Source organism: Corvus kubaryi, unplaced genomic scaffold, assembly GCF_017639235.1.
Source record: "Corvus kubaryi isolate FWS band 111438036 unplaced genomic scaffold, C.kubaryi_AGA036_p1.0 37398, whole genome shotgun sequence".
Lineage (NCBI taxonomy): Eukaryota > Metazoa > Chordata > Aves > Passeriformes > Corvidae > Corvus > Corvus kubaryi.
The window spans coordinates 6,137,875-6,154,856 of NW_024581137.1; the positions used below are offsets into that span (position 1 = coordinate 6,137,875).

General features: G+C 41.8%; 1 protein-coding gene across 5 annotated transcripts in view; it reads right to left on the bottom strand.

Moving 5' to 3' along the window:
* Positions 1-16,982, bottom strand: part of GLI3 (GLI family zinc finger 3) — a 207,164-nt gene that overhangs the window by 13,924 nt on the left and 176,258 nt on the right. For all 5 annotated transcript variants that reach the window (XM_042043326.1, XM_042043323.1, XM_042043325.1 and 2 more), the window contains 2 exons: positions 2,127-2,276; positions 1,375-1,539 (listed from right to left, as the gene is read on the bottom strand). In XM_042043326.1, coding sequence (XP_041899260.1) covers positions 1,375-1,539; positions 2,127-2,276 — 315 coding nt within the window. The remainder of the gene's footprint in view (positions 1-1,374; positions 1,540-2,126; positions 2,277-16,982) is intronic.

Here is a 16,982-nt window from a genome sequence, read left to right on the forward strand (position 1 = left end):
TTTCATGGTATTCACATCACTCCACCAGTATACCCTGCCCTAGATTAGTTTGTTTTGGTGTGAAGTGATGGTGAAGGAAACGTTTCATTTGCCCCTGTGGCTGCACCTACCAGAAATGATGTGCAGCATAAAATTTCTCTGGTTGACTTACTGTTAGACACAAAATTCTGATTTTTAACACAGGGGCAGGTCACATCATTAAGTATGAGAAGGTCTAACTCATCAGCTAGGCAACATACAGATTGGTTCAGACAGTGAATGGAAAAAAAAAAAAAAGCTCAGGCAGCTATTGGCAAGACTTGGTGAACTTCCTTCTACCTTGGTGACCATTCACAAAATCACTGCAGGGCTTCAGTGCCATTATTAGTTGGGCTGCTGAAAACACACATAGCAGGGATGAGGAAACTCTGGGATGTGCAATGCCCTCTGTTCCCCTTGTGACTGAAGAGATGCTGCAGTGACCAGGGACTGGAAGAAAACAAATGCTCCCTGGAGATCTGCCAGCCCTAGTGAGTACCTGCAACAGACCCGACAGACAGCCAGAGAAAGACACAAGCTGTGTGGAAATGGATATAGCTGCTGTGGTATGTCCCGCCCTTCCAGGTTTAGGCTAGAGGTGAAGGAGTATAGCGACATGTCAAGGAGGAGAGAGTGGACTCTGAGATGTGAGATTGAGATGATGTGACTCCGTGCAACTTGAAATGGGGCAATAAAACATGGACAATGCAAGAAGATGGTGTGATTCCTGAAAAAGGAGGCAGCAGTAACAGGAAACACAGTAATAATGAGATGTTACACTGAGAGTTTGGGAAACGGCTGTGACTGCCACAGCTGGTTTCCTTGAGAAAGGTCGTATTTCCTCTGCTGCATCCCTAGTCCATGAAGTCTGTTCAGGATGGAAAGAAAGACTGAAAGAGGCTAGAGAAGAAGAAAAAGGCATAACTCAGAACTTAAAAGGCAACCTCTGACTTCAAATGTGCAGACTGTGGCTGTCTGCCACGCCCCAAAGTATGCTGGGGAAGCTGCATCCCAGCAGATGCCTGGTGCCAACACAGGCATGGGGATGGCTCCAGGCACTCAACAAGCCCTTCCCACTCCAGAGGGAAAAATGATCCCAGCTCTACAGGGAAAACAGGATCTGTCCCTCGTTAAAGCATGTGTTTCCATTAGAGTCCCTCATTCAAAACTCTTCTACATGTAATAAAATGCCAGGTCTGTATGACATACTGTGCTGGTAAGAGCCATCCAGAACTTACATTCCTTTCAGGTTGCTGAGGGTTGCTGTGCCTGTCCTCTGTAATACATTGCTATGACCACACTGTAAGTCTGTTCAACAATGAATTATATTAATCTTTTGAAGCTGTGCTTACTTACCTCATTGGAATGAGTCCTGTTTTGGTGCTTGGCCCTGTCAGATGCATTGGAGAAAGCTTTGTTGCAGCCTTCATGTTCGCACACGTATGGTTTCTCTCCAGTGTGAGATCTCAAGTGCGTTTTCAAGTTTTCTAGTCTGGAGTAGGCCTTTGTACAACCTTCAAACTGCAGGAAAGAAATAAGTCTGGTTTAATCTTACCCTTTGGACTTGCAGGAAACAGTAAAAGTGGACTTATAAAAGCTTAGAAATTTTCAAAACCTTCATAACCTTGTCCAATGTAGTTTTGATTTGGAGGGTTTTAATTTTACCCAGGCAAACTCCACCACAGCTCAAGCTAAAATGCTTCCAGCATTATGTAAATCTTCTCTTACAGGAGAGCACAGTATTTGTGTCCTTCAACTAAGACCAAAATCCATTGCAAAGCCATCAGGAGGCTGGTGGCCAGAAGTAATATCCAGCTCTGTAAGAGAAAGTGCTTTTAAATAATTAAGCAAACTGAGTCCTGTATAATAATGCCTTTTGGGGCTTCTTTGTACTTTTAACTTGAGGAAGTGGGTCAAATCATCCAGGGAATCCCTCTCCTAAAGCCTTTGTGATCTGGTTGTGCTGTATAATGAAGCAGACATGGCAGTCTCTTCTCCACAAGCGTCTGACAGACAAGAGCTCAGTGAATGCAGCACTTGTCCTGCTCTGTTCTCTGAACAGCCCCAGCTTCCCTGTGCAAGCCTGGAACTCAGGCCCCTTTACTCACAGTGCATTTGTGTGGCTTTTCCCCTGTATGTCTCCTCATGTGGACCACCAGCATATATTGGGCTTTGAAAGGTTTCTGCTCCCGGGAACAGTCCAGCCATCGGCACACGAACTCTTTCTTCTCACCGTGTATGTGGTCATTGTTGATGTGCTGTTCAGGTAGAACAGAGATTACAGATTAACGGAAATACAACATCAGCTGCAGCCTTATTGTAATTTCACATTGGAAGAGCACCAGAGATTCAGGTGTGAACCAGTTCCTTGTGGTACTGAAAGAATAAGATCATCTGCACTCCCGAGTGACCACAGGGTTCAAATTATAGATCTTACTGGAAGTCCACTAAGGCCTATGAATTTGTTTCTACTGAGATCAACAGTCTTTGGATCAGGCCTCAGGGATACAAGTTGATAAATGGATCCTGGATAATCACATGCATGGCTCCACTTGTGTGATTCACATTGGATACTGCTTTTGCAGAGCAGGGAAGCGTTCTTAAGTACTGCTCAACATAAACAAGGTTTACAAAATCAGACCTTTAGAAACATATCCTCCAACCTGAAAAATCAACAGAACTGCTAAACCAAGTTTCCATCCCAAATTTTAACTCACTTCATTACCCATGTTTTCTTTCAGTAAATGTATTTGGTTCAGTAAATGTACAGGTCATGGCATGGAAAATAAACCCCTACACACTGTGAAAGGAAACTCTGAGTACTGGAGCATACATCAAGCCAGTTTTTGCCACTGCCAAGTCTGGCTCTGTCTGAATGTGTGTGGGAGTGACAGCTGCCCCAGCCCTGCTGACTTGCAGGCACGTCTTGCTATGGTCAGTGTCATCCACGTGAGTGTATCCAGAAGCAGGACAGGGCTGTGTACTTTGTACTCGTCCACAAAAGTAGCTTGTTCTGTTTCTTTCACTAAGATCTAGTTCAGAAAAGCATTTCAAAATGGATTTAATTCTCTGTGTTTATTGGAAATAGGCAGGTGAAGCAGGGCCAGCCTCAAAATTGTTGGTTTTTTTTTTAAGGTTTAATGTTTGAATTTTTTTTCACAGCTTTAGAAAACAACAGAAAAGAAAACTGTACATGGACTTTAGAAGTTTTTTTCCAACAGGAGCTACCTGACTCATCCTCCCAGACTCTCTTGGAGAAACCATTCCACACTTCCGTCATTGTGCCACTAGATGGCTGCATTACACAGCGAATTATATTATTCCCACTAAAGTACCACCAAAAAATCTTTCCAGTTTTTATTTGATCACAGCACAGGGAAAAAATCTGTATCTGTTCCAGAATGGGCCCACAGAAAATGCCAGCCGTACAGAAACTCAGTAGTTCATACTGGAACACAAAGAAGGTAATCCCAGTCTTTTCTAAAGTCTTGAATTCAAACAGAAAGCCACATAAAATCAAGTATGTTCAAAATTATGCACCATCACCATGGGAAACAGACATCCCTTGTCTATAAAAGATGATAGCTCATTTTCTGAAACCTTACTGCCATTTCTTAAAAGTTGTTATGGGGCACAGGATGCATGAACAGAGCAGAGGTGCTGGGCAACATACGACTTGTAATCTGCAAGAGTTTATGTTTCTGGTGCAGGTCTGTAGCCATTCGTAATACACACACCTGTGCCAGAAGCGTACACATGCCCTGTGCTGTGAAATGGCATCAAAAGGGTACAATGAGGGTAATGTGTGCTCTTGAAAGAGAAAGAAATAACAGGACAAAATTCAATGCATTCAAGTAATTAATGGCCAAATCTCTCTGTAAACTTTACAGACTTTGCGTTATGTGGTTAAACCTACACAGCCACGAAGAGGATGAAACTTGAGTGTGTGACACAGGCTTTCCATTTGATACAAAAACCTCAAGGCTGGATCACTCACTTCACAACAGCACTTCCTTTTACCTCTTCCCATGTGGACACTCAGGCATCATGGAGGCTCTTTCAGAGAAAATCTCTATAGGACAGTTTTTTCTCTTTGTCCCCACAAATGAGCTTGCTCCCTGTGCTCCAGACCTCTAGCCTTTAACAGCAGGAGCATCCGCTAAAACTGACCTTTCTCATGGACCTAAAAGTCCTTTCCTCACTCCCTCCCCAGCCCAGGCTCACTGCAGCAGCTGACAAAGCTTGCCAAGAGTGGTGACTTTATCATTTGCCTCTCTCCATCACTGGCTTACCTGTCAAATATCGTGTGATCATCCTCTGGTCTCTCACAACTGTGGCCCTCCATGCACATTTGCCCTGCTCTCTTATCCTATCAGTCCTTTCCTAGATTCTCTCCTCTTCCTACAATCAAACCCCTCTTTGTGTTGTTTTCCCTGATTGCTCTGATGCTCCAAGTGGCCCCTGAGAGCTCACCTGCAAATCCAACCCATTCTCATTCAATCCCTCTGAGGATCCTCACTTTTAGGGAAAGCCTGGAAGAAATGAGCCTGTGATCTGCTAATCTGGGTAATTTATTTGGTTCACAGGTGAGCTGCTTAACTGCTTTTTGCAATGGGGTGATATTTTAGCAGACGTACAAACATGTCCAAATACTGAAAGGTTGGTCTGGAGAAAGAAACTTGCTAGACATAAAATCAGCACCAGCAGTGCTCTCAGGTAAGGAGATTCACAGTGTTTGTAATCCGAGATTCAAACACCCTCACTTGCTCAAGTTATGATGTCAGTCATCTCCTATGGACATATAGGCAGAACTACACAAATACAATCCAGGAACTAAATATACACTGGGATTTTTCACCATTACCATTTGGCAGAAAGAATGCAATTTTTGCGACATGTTTAAAGAAGAGGGAGGTCTCACTGTGCAAACAATACCATTTAGAAAAGTTCAGAAGTTTGTTAACTCTGGCATTCAGGTTCTTTGACTCAGATAATTACCTTTGGATTTTACATGGTGTTTTTGGCTCCCTGGTCTCTATTATGAGAGGAAATGAACAGTTTTGAGCTTGTAAAACAAAGAACAGTCAGGAATAAGAGTATTATGCAAAGCAGAAGCTTTGGTTCAGTACAATAAGGATTTATAGGGTTTCAATTTATAATCTGTTTGTAACCTTATTACACCCATAAAATGTCACATTCCAGGGACTAGATCAGAAGGATTTTTTTTTCCTGGTGAAATTGAATTTCGATGCAGTTTCAGGGTGTGAAAAGGCTTTTCTTTTAATTTCATGGGCCCAAACCTGCAAGTTTTACTTATGTCCGTAATCCTTATTACAGTAAATAGGCGCATGAAAGCCAATGATATTACTCCCTAGTGTCGGGTTTGCTAGCATAAGGCTCTGAAGCACCAGCTCAGAATTATTAAGAATTCCTGACCTGAAAAAAAAGCCCCCATTAAAAGCCGGAATTCTACAAGCTATCTCCCGTTGCACACAGCTCCAAAAAGCTGCTAAACAGGGGTCATTTGTAAGATACCAGTCACTTTCATGCTACTTCAATGCTCATTACCAAACCTCTGTTTGTCCTGGCTCATTTTCTTTTCTTTAAAAATGTTATTATTATCATCCAGTTCCAAAATACCCTAAAACGAACAGAGGGAGCTGACCTAAATACTGATTTTGGTCTCAGAATGACCTGCCTTTGAATTCCAGAGCATAAAACCCCACCAGATTAATTGAAATCAAGGCTGAAGTTTGGCTGTCATCTCTACTGGGCAAGCTCAAAAAACAGAGGTAATGGGAAACTCAATCCGCAGTATCCTGGAAGCATAAATGCTTACATAGTAAGAAATACTACTGAAAAAGGGAACGCCCTAAATCATGCATGTTCTCATATAATCCATAACTACCACACGTGTTACTCCATATTGTAGCAGATGAGGTGAGGTGACACTGGAGGTAGGATCTGCAATAATCTTAGTGTTCCATTTCCCTCCTCCACGAGGGTTTTTAGAAGAAAGGAGAATATACACGTCCTAGCTGACTGCATGGTACCCGTTAGCTATTCAATATATAAACAAAGGCCAAATGTGCTCTCACAGTAGTCAAACAGCAGGAGGAAAAGCCTCTCCATACCAATGGAAAAAGTTAGGAACATCAGAAAAAGAATGTCGCTGCAATTGAGATTGCATCTGAAAGTCAAGAGCTATTTGGTGGCAAGAGCAGAATACTCTGTGAGAGTCTCACGTTTCTGTTTTTTAACCTAGACATACTATCCTAGAGTGGAGGAGAAAACTGGGAAGAGACCATGCTGTATTGGTATAATGTGGTAAGTTAGTGGCAGAGCGGAAGGCATATCACCATTGCCAAAATTAGATTTACTTTCAGTTATACAATGACAATTTCAGACTTTTATCTTCTCACAGTTACTTCCCTGTATTTTAAAAATTTTAAAAGGAGGTTCTAAATAACTTCTCACTAGATCTCACCACTGATATCAAGCAGAAGCAGTGTTTAAACCATCTTCTAGCACAAATCTCCCTCTGTACTGTACTGCCACAAAAAGTCCCTCAAGCCAGCAGAGTTGCTGCATTTGATGCATGGGGGACAAAGTGCAAAAGGTGCAGAGGCATCGAAGTGGAACCGCTGCTAAACACAGCTCATCCCGCAGCTGCACAAGAGGGCTGTGGAGCCCACAGGCTGCAGAGAGGAAATGTGCAGAGGCTGTGTCTGGCAGTACCAGACTGGATAGCTCTGAAGGTGGTTTGGAAGGGGATTAGCTGTCCCTGACCTGCAAGTCCTGCAGGGAGCACTTTTATTTCTGTGTTTTGCATAGGGAGCGTCCTTAAGCTTACATACAGTTAGAAAAAGGTTCCTGGTCATCAAACCCATCCCCTCGCTATGGCAAGCCCCACTGCACATAATCCTGGTCATGAACAGAGCTTCATCTTCTAAGTACATTGGTGATCAGCCCTCTCTGCTCCCAGTGGAAGGCGCTTCTAGGAACTCACTCTTCTGCGGGTTAGCAACTAATTTCTAGCTTTGATTTATTCACAGCCAAGTTATATTCATTTGTTCTCGTGCCAACACTATCCTTTAGCTTAAACAGCTCTGCTTCCCTGCAGAGTGTTTAGTTCTCTCCCTTCCCCACCCTAACTAACTGGCAGACGGCACTCTCCTCTCTGTCTTCATTTGCTGGATTAAACAAACTAGTTCCTTCTGGTCTTCTCTACAATGACCAAGTCCTCATTCCCCCCTTAACTTGCTTTGACTTGAGGTGGGGAAGTCCCTGAGTCTCATTTGTCATTTTGTTCCTAGGTTCCCCATTGCTACTTTGAGGACTGTATTAGTCCATCAGTGGCTCCCTAAGCCTCTTCACCTGCCCTAGTACAACTTCAACCTTCTTGATCAGAATAATGTGAGGTACACCAGAGTTCACCAGACTTGGTGCAACAGAATTCAAACTTCCCTGTCACCACTTAGGTGTAAGTACAGATCTCTCACTCCCTTTAGACTTGAGACTATTACCAAAGCCTCTGAGTACCTCGTGCTTGTGAATGTACCTCTCCTAACAACAAACGTCAGAAAAGACTATCTTCTAGATAGCCACAGTAAAGGCAGAGACTTAAGGCCCAGGAAATCTAAAGGCCACATTCACAGAAGTATTTAGATCTTTGATTTCTACTAAAAGTAGTCACTTGTTCATGAGTGGTGTGCATAATTCTGAGGTTCTTGACCTACACAGCTTCCTGAGATAGCCAAGTGACTGCAAAAAGAGTATCAGTGTTCAGAATACTGACAGGGCAGAATCTAAGCAAGTCCCCAAGCTTGCCTGCTCCCCAGGGATGCAATATGCGACTCATCACTGCTCCTTGTTACCATTTTAGGTAGTCAGACAACCGAGAGATGACATCAGACAGGCCTCCCTACCATCTCATTAGCATCTTGATAAAGGTTGACTCCATGATCCACAGCAAGATGAACAGACAAAAGCATCGTAAAAAAGTCAGGATATAAAGGAGGTCCTGGTGAGCCAGGAAATCTCCTGTGACAATAGAAATCTCATTGTGAGGAGGAAAAAAGATGCATCTCCATGGAGCGAAATTGCCAGCAGACTTCTCGGACACATTCCAATCACTGCAATCGAGTCTCTCTCTAACCTCTGTGACTCTCTGTTAGAACAATGCACGCATTTTAATTTCCTTTTATCTGATGGAAAATAGGTACAGATGCCTCTGCCCTTTCCTTACTAAAGATCATTTGCAGGCATAACCAGGTTAACAGCCCCAAGAGACCAATGTCTCCTCCCTGCTGCTCAAGTTGAGAGTACACTTTTGACCCCGTGTCCTTAGGGTGGCATAAGTACTTAAGCCTTTTTAGTTCCTGAGACAGAAGAAGCACTTAAGCTGCTTTAAGCCCTTATGGTGGCATAAATGCTTAAGCTGGTTGCAGTTCCTAAAGCCAAGTTGAAGCTATAGCTATACATGAAGAACTCTGCACTTCCACATAGGCACATGCCTGTGGAGAAGCTCAGATAACTATCTCCAATCCTGCTTCCTTTCCTTTGGATGCATTTCTTGTTATTCTATTAGAGTTCTTGTGGCTGTCTTTCATACTTTATGGAAGATTTAAGAAATGCTGTTGTGACAGGTCTCTGCTAATGCTGATTAGCAACATGACAATTTATACAATTTGCTGATTTGGCCCCAAAGAAGGTCAGTGCCTCCACAGTCTTGACACCTTTGCTGAAATGGAATACACACAGTTAAGATCAGCTGGATCTTAAAAGCACTGCACAGCAATTTCCTCTGTGTATAATGAATACACTAAATTGTCTGTGCACTGCACTTCTCACCTCACAGTGTTTGATCTTGTCACTCCATCTCTACACTTAATTTTCAACATTTTCCACTATTAACAAACAAAGCCCCTTGCTCCCCCTAGATATGGTCATGATTGTAAACCTAAATGAAGACTAGTGGCATGCCACATTTCATAATCAGGTATTTTTGGGTTACGTGTGAGAGGAATGTGACGTTTTAATACTTGTAGCAGTGTAAAACTAGCCAGCAACTACCTACCATGTTCATTCCCAACAGCCCCTGCCAGCAAGATGGGGTGAATTGGATAAAGGTAAAATACATGGCTTGAGATAAGAAAAGTTTAAAATCCCAAACAAAACCTATAATAGCTCTAATAATGATAATGATGAAAAGGGAGATAAGAACAGGGACATGAATAATAGCCAATAGAAACAAGTGATGCACAATACCCTTGGTCACCACCTGCTCACTGATGCCCAGACCGCCCCTGGGCAGCAATCGGTGCATCCCAGCCAAATTCCCCCGGTTTATATCCTAAGCATAACGTTCTGTGGTATGGAATATCCCTTTGGTCAGTCTGGCTCAGCGGCTCCTGGCTGCGTACCCTCCCAGCTTCTTGTGCACCTGCTCCCTGGAAGAGCATGGGAAACTGAAAAGTCCTTGACTTAGAGTAGGCACTGCTCAGCAACTACTAAAACCTTATGTTATCAACCTTATTCTCATACTGAATCCAAAACACAGAATGTACCAGCTACTAGGACGAAAATTAACTCTATCCCAGCCAAAACCAGGATAAAAGCATGGCCACAGTAAAGGCAGAGACTTAAGGCCCAGGAAATCTAAAGGCCACATTCATAGAAGTATTTAGATCTTTGATTTCTACTAAAAGTAGTCACTTGTTCATGAGTGACAATTGTTCATGAGCACAGTTATATATATACTGCAAATATTTGTAACTCCAGTGTGACTAAAAATGTTTTACTCATTAAGAAAAAAAATCACTACATAAAGAAAGTTTCAATTAAAAAATGGTTATGTCAAAAACGAGTGCAGTACGTGGAAAATAGGAAATGTAACTTACCTATTTTACAAACTTAACATTTGAATTCTGTGTCCATGACTGTTAATACTTAATTATAAAAAGAGACTCCAGTCAGCACTCCAGCTGAATTCATGCTTGAAGCTCATTTATTACTGTGCTGTCCTGGATACCCATTTCTGTCCCTTGAGAACTGGCAATAGCAAATCAGTGAAGAAAGGGAGGGATCAAAACTAGAAGCCTAAGTCAACTGAAAAATTATGATGATTTATAACTTGAGATAGCCTGTGTACATAGAAGGACAGGGATGACAGGCACAGGAGAAGGGCAGCATGGAAACCAACAGCTGGAAGAGAGAATGGAAACAGTAAGAAAGGAGGACTCCAGGGTCTGAGAGGGCATGCCCAAATAAATGGTAGACTGAAAGGAACCTCAGAGATGTTGCAACAAACAGTTGGGGTCAACAGCTTTCCTGGACCAGCACAGCCGCCACTGGGAGAAGACTGGGTTTACAGTCATATTTAAAAATTTAGAAAAGATCTGGGGTTCAGTGCAACACATGGACAGACACTGTCCCTGTTTCATGGGGCATACAAGTTCAGAAGAAAGGAATGCAAAAGGCCAAGAGAAATCAAACTAATAATAACTAATGAACTTCTGCATTTTGTGGAGTTTACTGTATGCTGAGCAGAAATCATCTTTTTGCCTCAAATGCTTTTTAACCATGGTGAATCAAATGACTTTTTACATATGGGACTGGGGAAGTCTGTACTACTGTACTACTAATAAATAGGAATATACTAATTCAAAGAACACAGCTCACCAGGACTGTTTGCTTTTCACCTCCCTCTTTCAGCTGAAAATATAGGTCTCGTTATTGTTTTTCATCTTGCTGCCCTAATGACAGCAATAAAATTTCTAAATCCCCCAATTGAAAAAAAGGTATTTTCTTTCTGCTTTTCCTTTTGTTCTCTTGCAGTAAATCCTTCATTGCCTATCAATAGGTTAAACATATCCAACTTGTATGTTTAAATGCTAAAGACAGAGAAGTCCCCATGGATACGTCAATCATTGGCTCTTGTACAAAGAAAATACTGTATTTTGCTCAGAAGAGCTTTCTGTGGCAATTTAAACACAGTGAGACAGACACAATATCCTGGAGAGAGGAAAACCTGCCTTATTACATTCCTGACCCAAGAGAAAGGACCTGCCCTTAGGACATAAAGAGAATCAGTGGGGGGGAAAAAAGAGAAAAGTTATCTAATCCTAAAAATAAAGACAGTGGTTCATAATACAGCATGACCTTCTTTTAATCTCTGATATAGTAGTTATCCAGTATGGATGTGACAGAATGCCAACAGGGCAAACACAGCTTGCTCGTCAGGCTGGGAACAAACTCCCTCAGCCTGTATCTGTTTCCAGGTTTTGGACAGCTTTTTGGTAGGCTCCAGGATATTCTGTGGAGTGAATGGAACTTACGGGATATTGAGGGATTCTTTCCCAATAGGATCACATCTTGTTCTTGTTTCATTTAATATACATATATTCACGTATACAGTACAGTTAAGTCTGTTAGCAGCAAAATGCAGCGCCATCAAGGGCAATGTTTTACAGCTCTCCCTTGATTTCCTGTGTCAGAGCATGCAACTATAAAGCAATGGGTAGAAATTGCATCTTTATTTGCTAAACCTGAAAATCTAATAAATGAGATTCTACCAGGACATCAACATAAATGTTGTGGACATTAATCATTCCAATTTTACAGTGGTAGGAAAGGTGCCTTGATGACTCTAAGGTTTGTTTCTTCTCTGATGTTCTCTTCCATAACTGTCAAAAATCAAGTGCCTTGTTTTTCTTGAAATTTGCATTCTTGTATTACTAGCTGGGACGCTAATAGGAGAAGCTGGTATGGTACAGGAATTCCAGCTTTTTTTACTCTTTTTCTTTTTCCAGCTGTCGAGAGGTAATTTTTCAATACATGCTGCCATGATAACTGGGCTTTACCATCTCCACCAGCAGTGATGCTCTGTGTCACATTTGCCTTGGTTCAAGCACAGTATCACAGCTTCCCCATTTTAGCAATGTTACAAAAAAAAAAAAGCTCCACCTCTCTCTTCAACCATCTGCCCAATCTGTGACTTGCCCAAGGACAGGCTAATTGCATTTTTGTGAGGAGGCTGCAGCAGAGAAGGAACTGGTAGCAGAAACCACAAGCCAAATGCTCAAGTCAATTGCTCTCAAAGAGGGATGTTTTGGTTAAAACTCTGCTCTCCAAGGAGAAGCCCTACTCTCCTGAGATCTGCTGAAGCAGGGAGAGATGCAAAAGGGTTTCATGAGGATGACGAGTTCTTGGGGCACTGGGATGAAGGAGCTCCTAAAGGGAGAAGAAGGGAAGAAGTGCTCTTAAATTGCTCCTGGAAGGGTACAAGGGGCCAACCACAAGCTGAGCACTCCTGGTATTTCTCCCAACCACTTTTTCCTACCTGTCTGCTGTCTGCAGTGCTTCCCAGCTCTCCCAGTTGCCCTCCTGGCTGCTTCCACTGCAGCACTCCCTGCACAGCTCCTGCAGGCTGTGTTACATGCTCCACACCACTGCATGGGTGCTGGCAAACTCTCCTCCAACTTCCACTTGCTCCAGGATTTTTCTTGGTGTAAACTGTATGTGTTTGAGACACACAAGCTGAGAGCTGCTCTGAGCATCTGAACTGCTGTGCTAACTGCACAAAAGCCTTTTGCTGTAGAGTTTTTCCTTTTTAAAAGGCAACATCACAGGTACAACTCCATTACAACTTTCAACTTTACCAAGACTTCAGCAATGCACAGAATTCACTTTTACAAAAATAATCTTATATATATGTGTTTTGCTCACTTCTACTTTGTTTTTTTAATGCTCTTCACATTTAGGTCCCCCAATTACACCTACATTTCACCTGTCTTCTGTGTAAAGGTCATATGAAAAAAATACAGGGTATTTTGGTGCCTGCAGCATAAACCAAGAGACCAGAGGCAGAGTAGCAAGAAGAAAAGCAGAGGAGAAAAAAGACAGGTGAAGTGTGCACCAGTGATAGAGAATTCAAACTTGGCTCAAAAGACCACAGCTGGAAGAAGAAAGTTGACAAAGGCCATTTGCTGAAGGGTTTAAGACCCACTGCTGACTGAGTGATGAAACTGTAATGTTGGTCTTTACAGTGCAATTGCCAATGACGGTGGTCTTTCCTCAAATCCTGGCTCTGCACTGATGGTCTTCAGCCTGGTCTGCCTGCTTTTCTCTCATTCTTCTCCATCACACATGCACCCAAGCTCTCCCCACAGGCTTTCTGAGAAGTGGCTACAGGCAGGAGTTCTACAGCTTGAGCTGCAGGAAGGACTCCTGCCTTCAGGAAACACCTCTACAGCATGATTGCAAGGAGGTGCAATGCCTGTTCAAGTCATAAGCTCACAAGAGAGGAAATTCACATTGCAAAGAGCTCCACATTCCTGTCAACTCCATTAGACATTCCTCTCTCAAACTAGTCAAAGCAGTAGTGCACAAACGGGGGAGAGGTCTTACTACAGTTGTATGGGGAAGAGGGTAAAGACTGGCCAAACATCTGCCCTTCACTGCTTCTAAGACTGCCAGTGAATGTTGCCTAGGAAATGTACTGCCTGATACCTTCTAGGAGTGGCTGAATATGGAAGGAGAGAAAACCACCTGAGGCTCAACTACAAAATTTTCTGCTTCATGATCTTTGCATTTAAGGATAAAAATTGATTTTACGTGCAACTGCTGGAGAATTTCCAGGAAAACCATGTTAAAAATCTCCCTCACAGGCAGTACCCAAGGCGAGCAATGGCTTACTCTTCTTTACAAATCCGAACTCACGTACAGCTGTGTACAATCTTTAACAAAAACATACAGGACATAGCTTAAAAAAAAATTGAAAAACTTAAACAGCTCGACACTTAGCACTGCTGCAGATATTAGTGTAGCACACTTAAAAGCATATATTCTATTTCTGGATTTTTCTCACTGGCAAAGACAGACCACAGAGGACTCCTGCCAGCACACATGAGAAGGAAGTAATCATAAAGAGGCATTACTATAAGGTATTTCATCTTATTTGCAAATAGTATGAAGAATGAAAATACTGTTCCTGCCTTTGACAGAAGCACACCAGCACACACGAGGCAGAACTAAATACTTTGGATGTTTTCCCACATTTCTGCAGAAGACAAAAAACTATAGCCTCCTTCCTGCCACCATAACTCATCTGACTTCAATGGAAATCAGACCTGCTGTATATATTAAACCTGAAGTTAACTGTTCTCCCCCCGTATTGTTTGGCTTTGATAAATTCCAGCCATTGCTCCTGGCCAAGATGCACTGATCCTGGTTCTGTGAGCTGCTCTGCTGACATGAGCTCTTATGGCAGCCTGGAGCCCATTAAATTTGACTGGGTCCAAACCACTGAGCTCTCTGCAGGAGTGGGGCTTTAGCAACTCTTATAGTTAGTTATTGAGCTGTGGGTTCAAACCATGCTAAAAGTAATAATATTCTCCTTTAACATAGAGCATGTTCACAAGAAAATAAAATTGGAAGAGATTCATAATCTTTACATTCCACAGCAGAGGCCAGAGTGGTGGAGCCAAGAAATAAAAGCTCAAGAGTAAAGATACCTAGAGAAGAAAAAAAATGGAGGAAAAAAAGTACCCAGCAAAATATCCCAACAGCTGGGGCTCCTAATGAATGCAAAGACAGAGCTGTTTTATAAAAATTGTAAGGCTGTAATGACAAAAATCTGTTAAAATTTACACTGCCTTTTAGTGCATAGGTTTGGAAATATACTGGAACCAGTTTAGAACCAACAGGCTCTTTGAGTTACAATGTAACTGTATATTACAGCAGCTTTATACAATTTTTTATTAGCAGAGACAAACTGCTTAATCCCATGAACCAACTTAGAAACCTACTAAAGGCTATAGCAAGAGAAAATAAGGAAAAACTAAAAAGTACCATTTTAACAAGATTTTGAATTCTTCCAAACTCAAGGAGTGTTACAATGGGTCATCTATCTATGCAGAAAGATTAGCAAAATACTCGATCCCTTAAGAAAAAGTTAAACCACTGCCTCTTTTACTGAATATCCTTTGTTCCTAAAGGGGATAAAGAGGAATGTATAAGTCAGATATTTAAATGGGATCTGCTTTTCAGGGTGCATTAAGCATATGGGCACTAGCACTAAGCATGTAGACAGGACTTGCTGAAAAACATGCACCTCCTTTAGTTTAACCCTGGGCCAGATTTTGTAAAACCATGCACCTTATTCTACTTTTAGTACTTTATAATTACAGCACAGCCAACACTGATCCACTTAAAATGAAAGAAAATATATTCCTCAGCAGGATCTTCCTGTGTAAATCAATCAGTAAATCTTTCTAATTTTTTGTAAAGAGAGCCCTTATGCTTACCACATGGACACATACAAATTGTTCATATGATAAAAATACCAGTGCTTTGTCTGCAGAAATAGACTATTGAATAACAGCTTTTTTTTCAATAAATGCACTTAGTGTCTCCTTATATATAAACTATGAAAGCTGCAGTTCAGATTAGAGATAGTGCCTGATCCATGTTTAGCAATGAAAGGCACTAAAAACCCCTACAAAAACTGGGAATATAGTGACTTAAAAACACAGAACACTTTTCATAGAAACTACAAAGAAAAATGCTGGCAGTGATAAGCAATGCCAAAATCTTTACTAGGCAATAAATGTTTTAACATGTATTTCCTCACAGAGGAGATCCTGATAGAATTAATCCAGCCTCAGTATCTGACAGAAGCAGCAGTGTGTTAAAGCCACGACATCACAACTGGATTGGAGGAAGTAATTTGGGCTCTTCCTCCTAACACCTCCAAGAAACATGTCTAACAAGATTCAGCACATGCAACAGTTTATTTCTGCTCTAAGACCCCCCACCCCTTGAGTTTTTTTACCAGACTTCCACTCAAAATTTCCCTTCTACATCCATGCTAGGCTTGGTCATCCCTGTCACATCCTAGCAAATTCAGGGCTAGCAAAGGTCTCTGTCCCATTTTAGCAGTTAGTAACACTTGACATTTCAGGCAGCAGCAGCAGCATTACCTTCTTTCATCTTTTTTTGCCATGGGATAACATTTTTCTATCCTCTCATACATGCCATAAACAGTCCTGTGTTGTATCTAAGGATGTATGTTTGAGCTGTTGCAATGAAAACTGTGCAGGACTTCTTAGCAGAACATGGGAGTATCGCCTAACACACTTAGAGGAGAGCCAAGGCAAATTTTTTTTCTGCCCCTGCATTCCACACACTAACTTTAATTGACTTCCAGTGAACTTACAAGGGCTTTTGGTAACTAAAAATCAATCCTAAATAGTCTGGTTTATCTCAAAGATTCCTATCTTCCCCTATATACCACTGTGGCATCATCTGAATGGGACAGACTTGTGCTGGCAGTCAACCACAGAAATCTGCAGCAGCAAACCAGAGGGCAGTCCTGTATCTCTGTAACTCTTCCTCATCCAAAAACTTATCAGAACTGGAGCCTGGCACCTTCAGAACATCACATAAAACACACTTCTTTGTTCAGGCTTTTTTACTAACCAGAAGTGTCAGAATCCCCTTGGCAATTAATTTCCTGGCTGGTAATCCCTTGGCTCTGATCCATGCGGAGAGAGTGGCTGCACTGGAGGGAGGAGTGCAAGGCACACACTCTGACTTTGCAAAATGAAGTGGTCTCTTCATTTAAATGACAGTGGCCAAGCCTGAAAACTTCACACTTGCCCTGCATAATGGAGTAAGGTAAGCTCACTGTTAAACACTTTAAAGCTGAGTATAATGTGGCAAATGGCGGGGTTTTCTTGGTTATCTGAGGCGATATTACCAATAATATAGGCACAATAAAGAAATGTAAACACTACCCCCATGGTAGTGAGATAGAGAAATTGTACAATACATTGCTCAATAATTAGCACTGATAACAGTTTAAAGGAAAAAGCCTTCATTTCACTTTAAGAAAACTTACACTAACAAAAACAACAAAACCACTGCATAATCACAGTGTATTAAGATTCTCTACTCTTAGC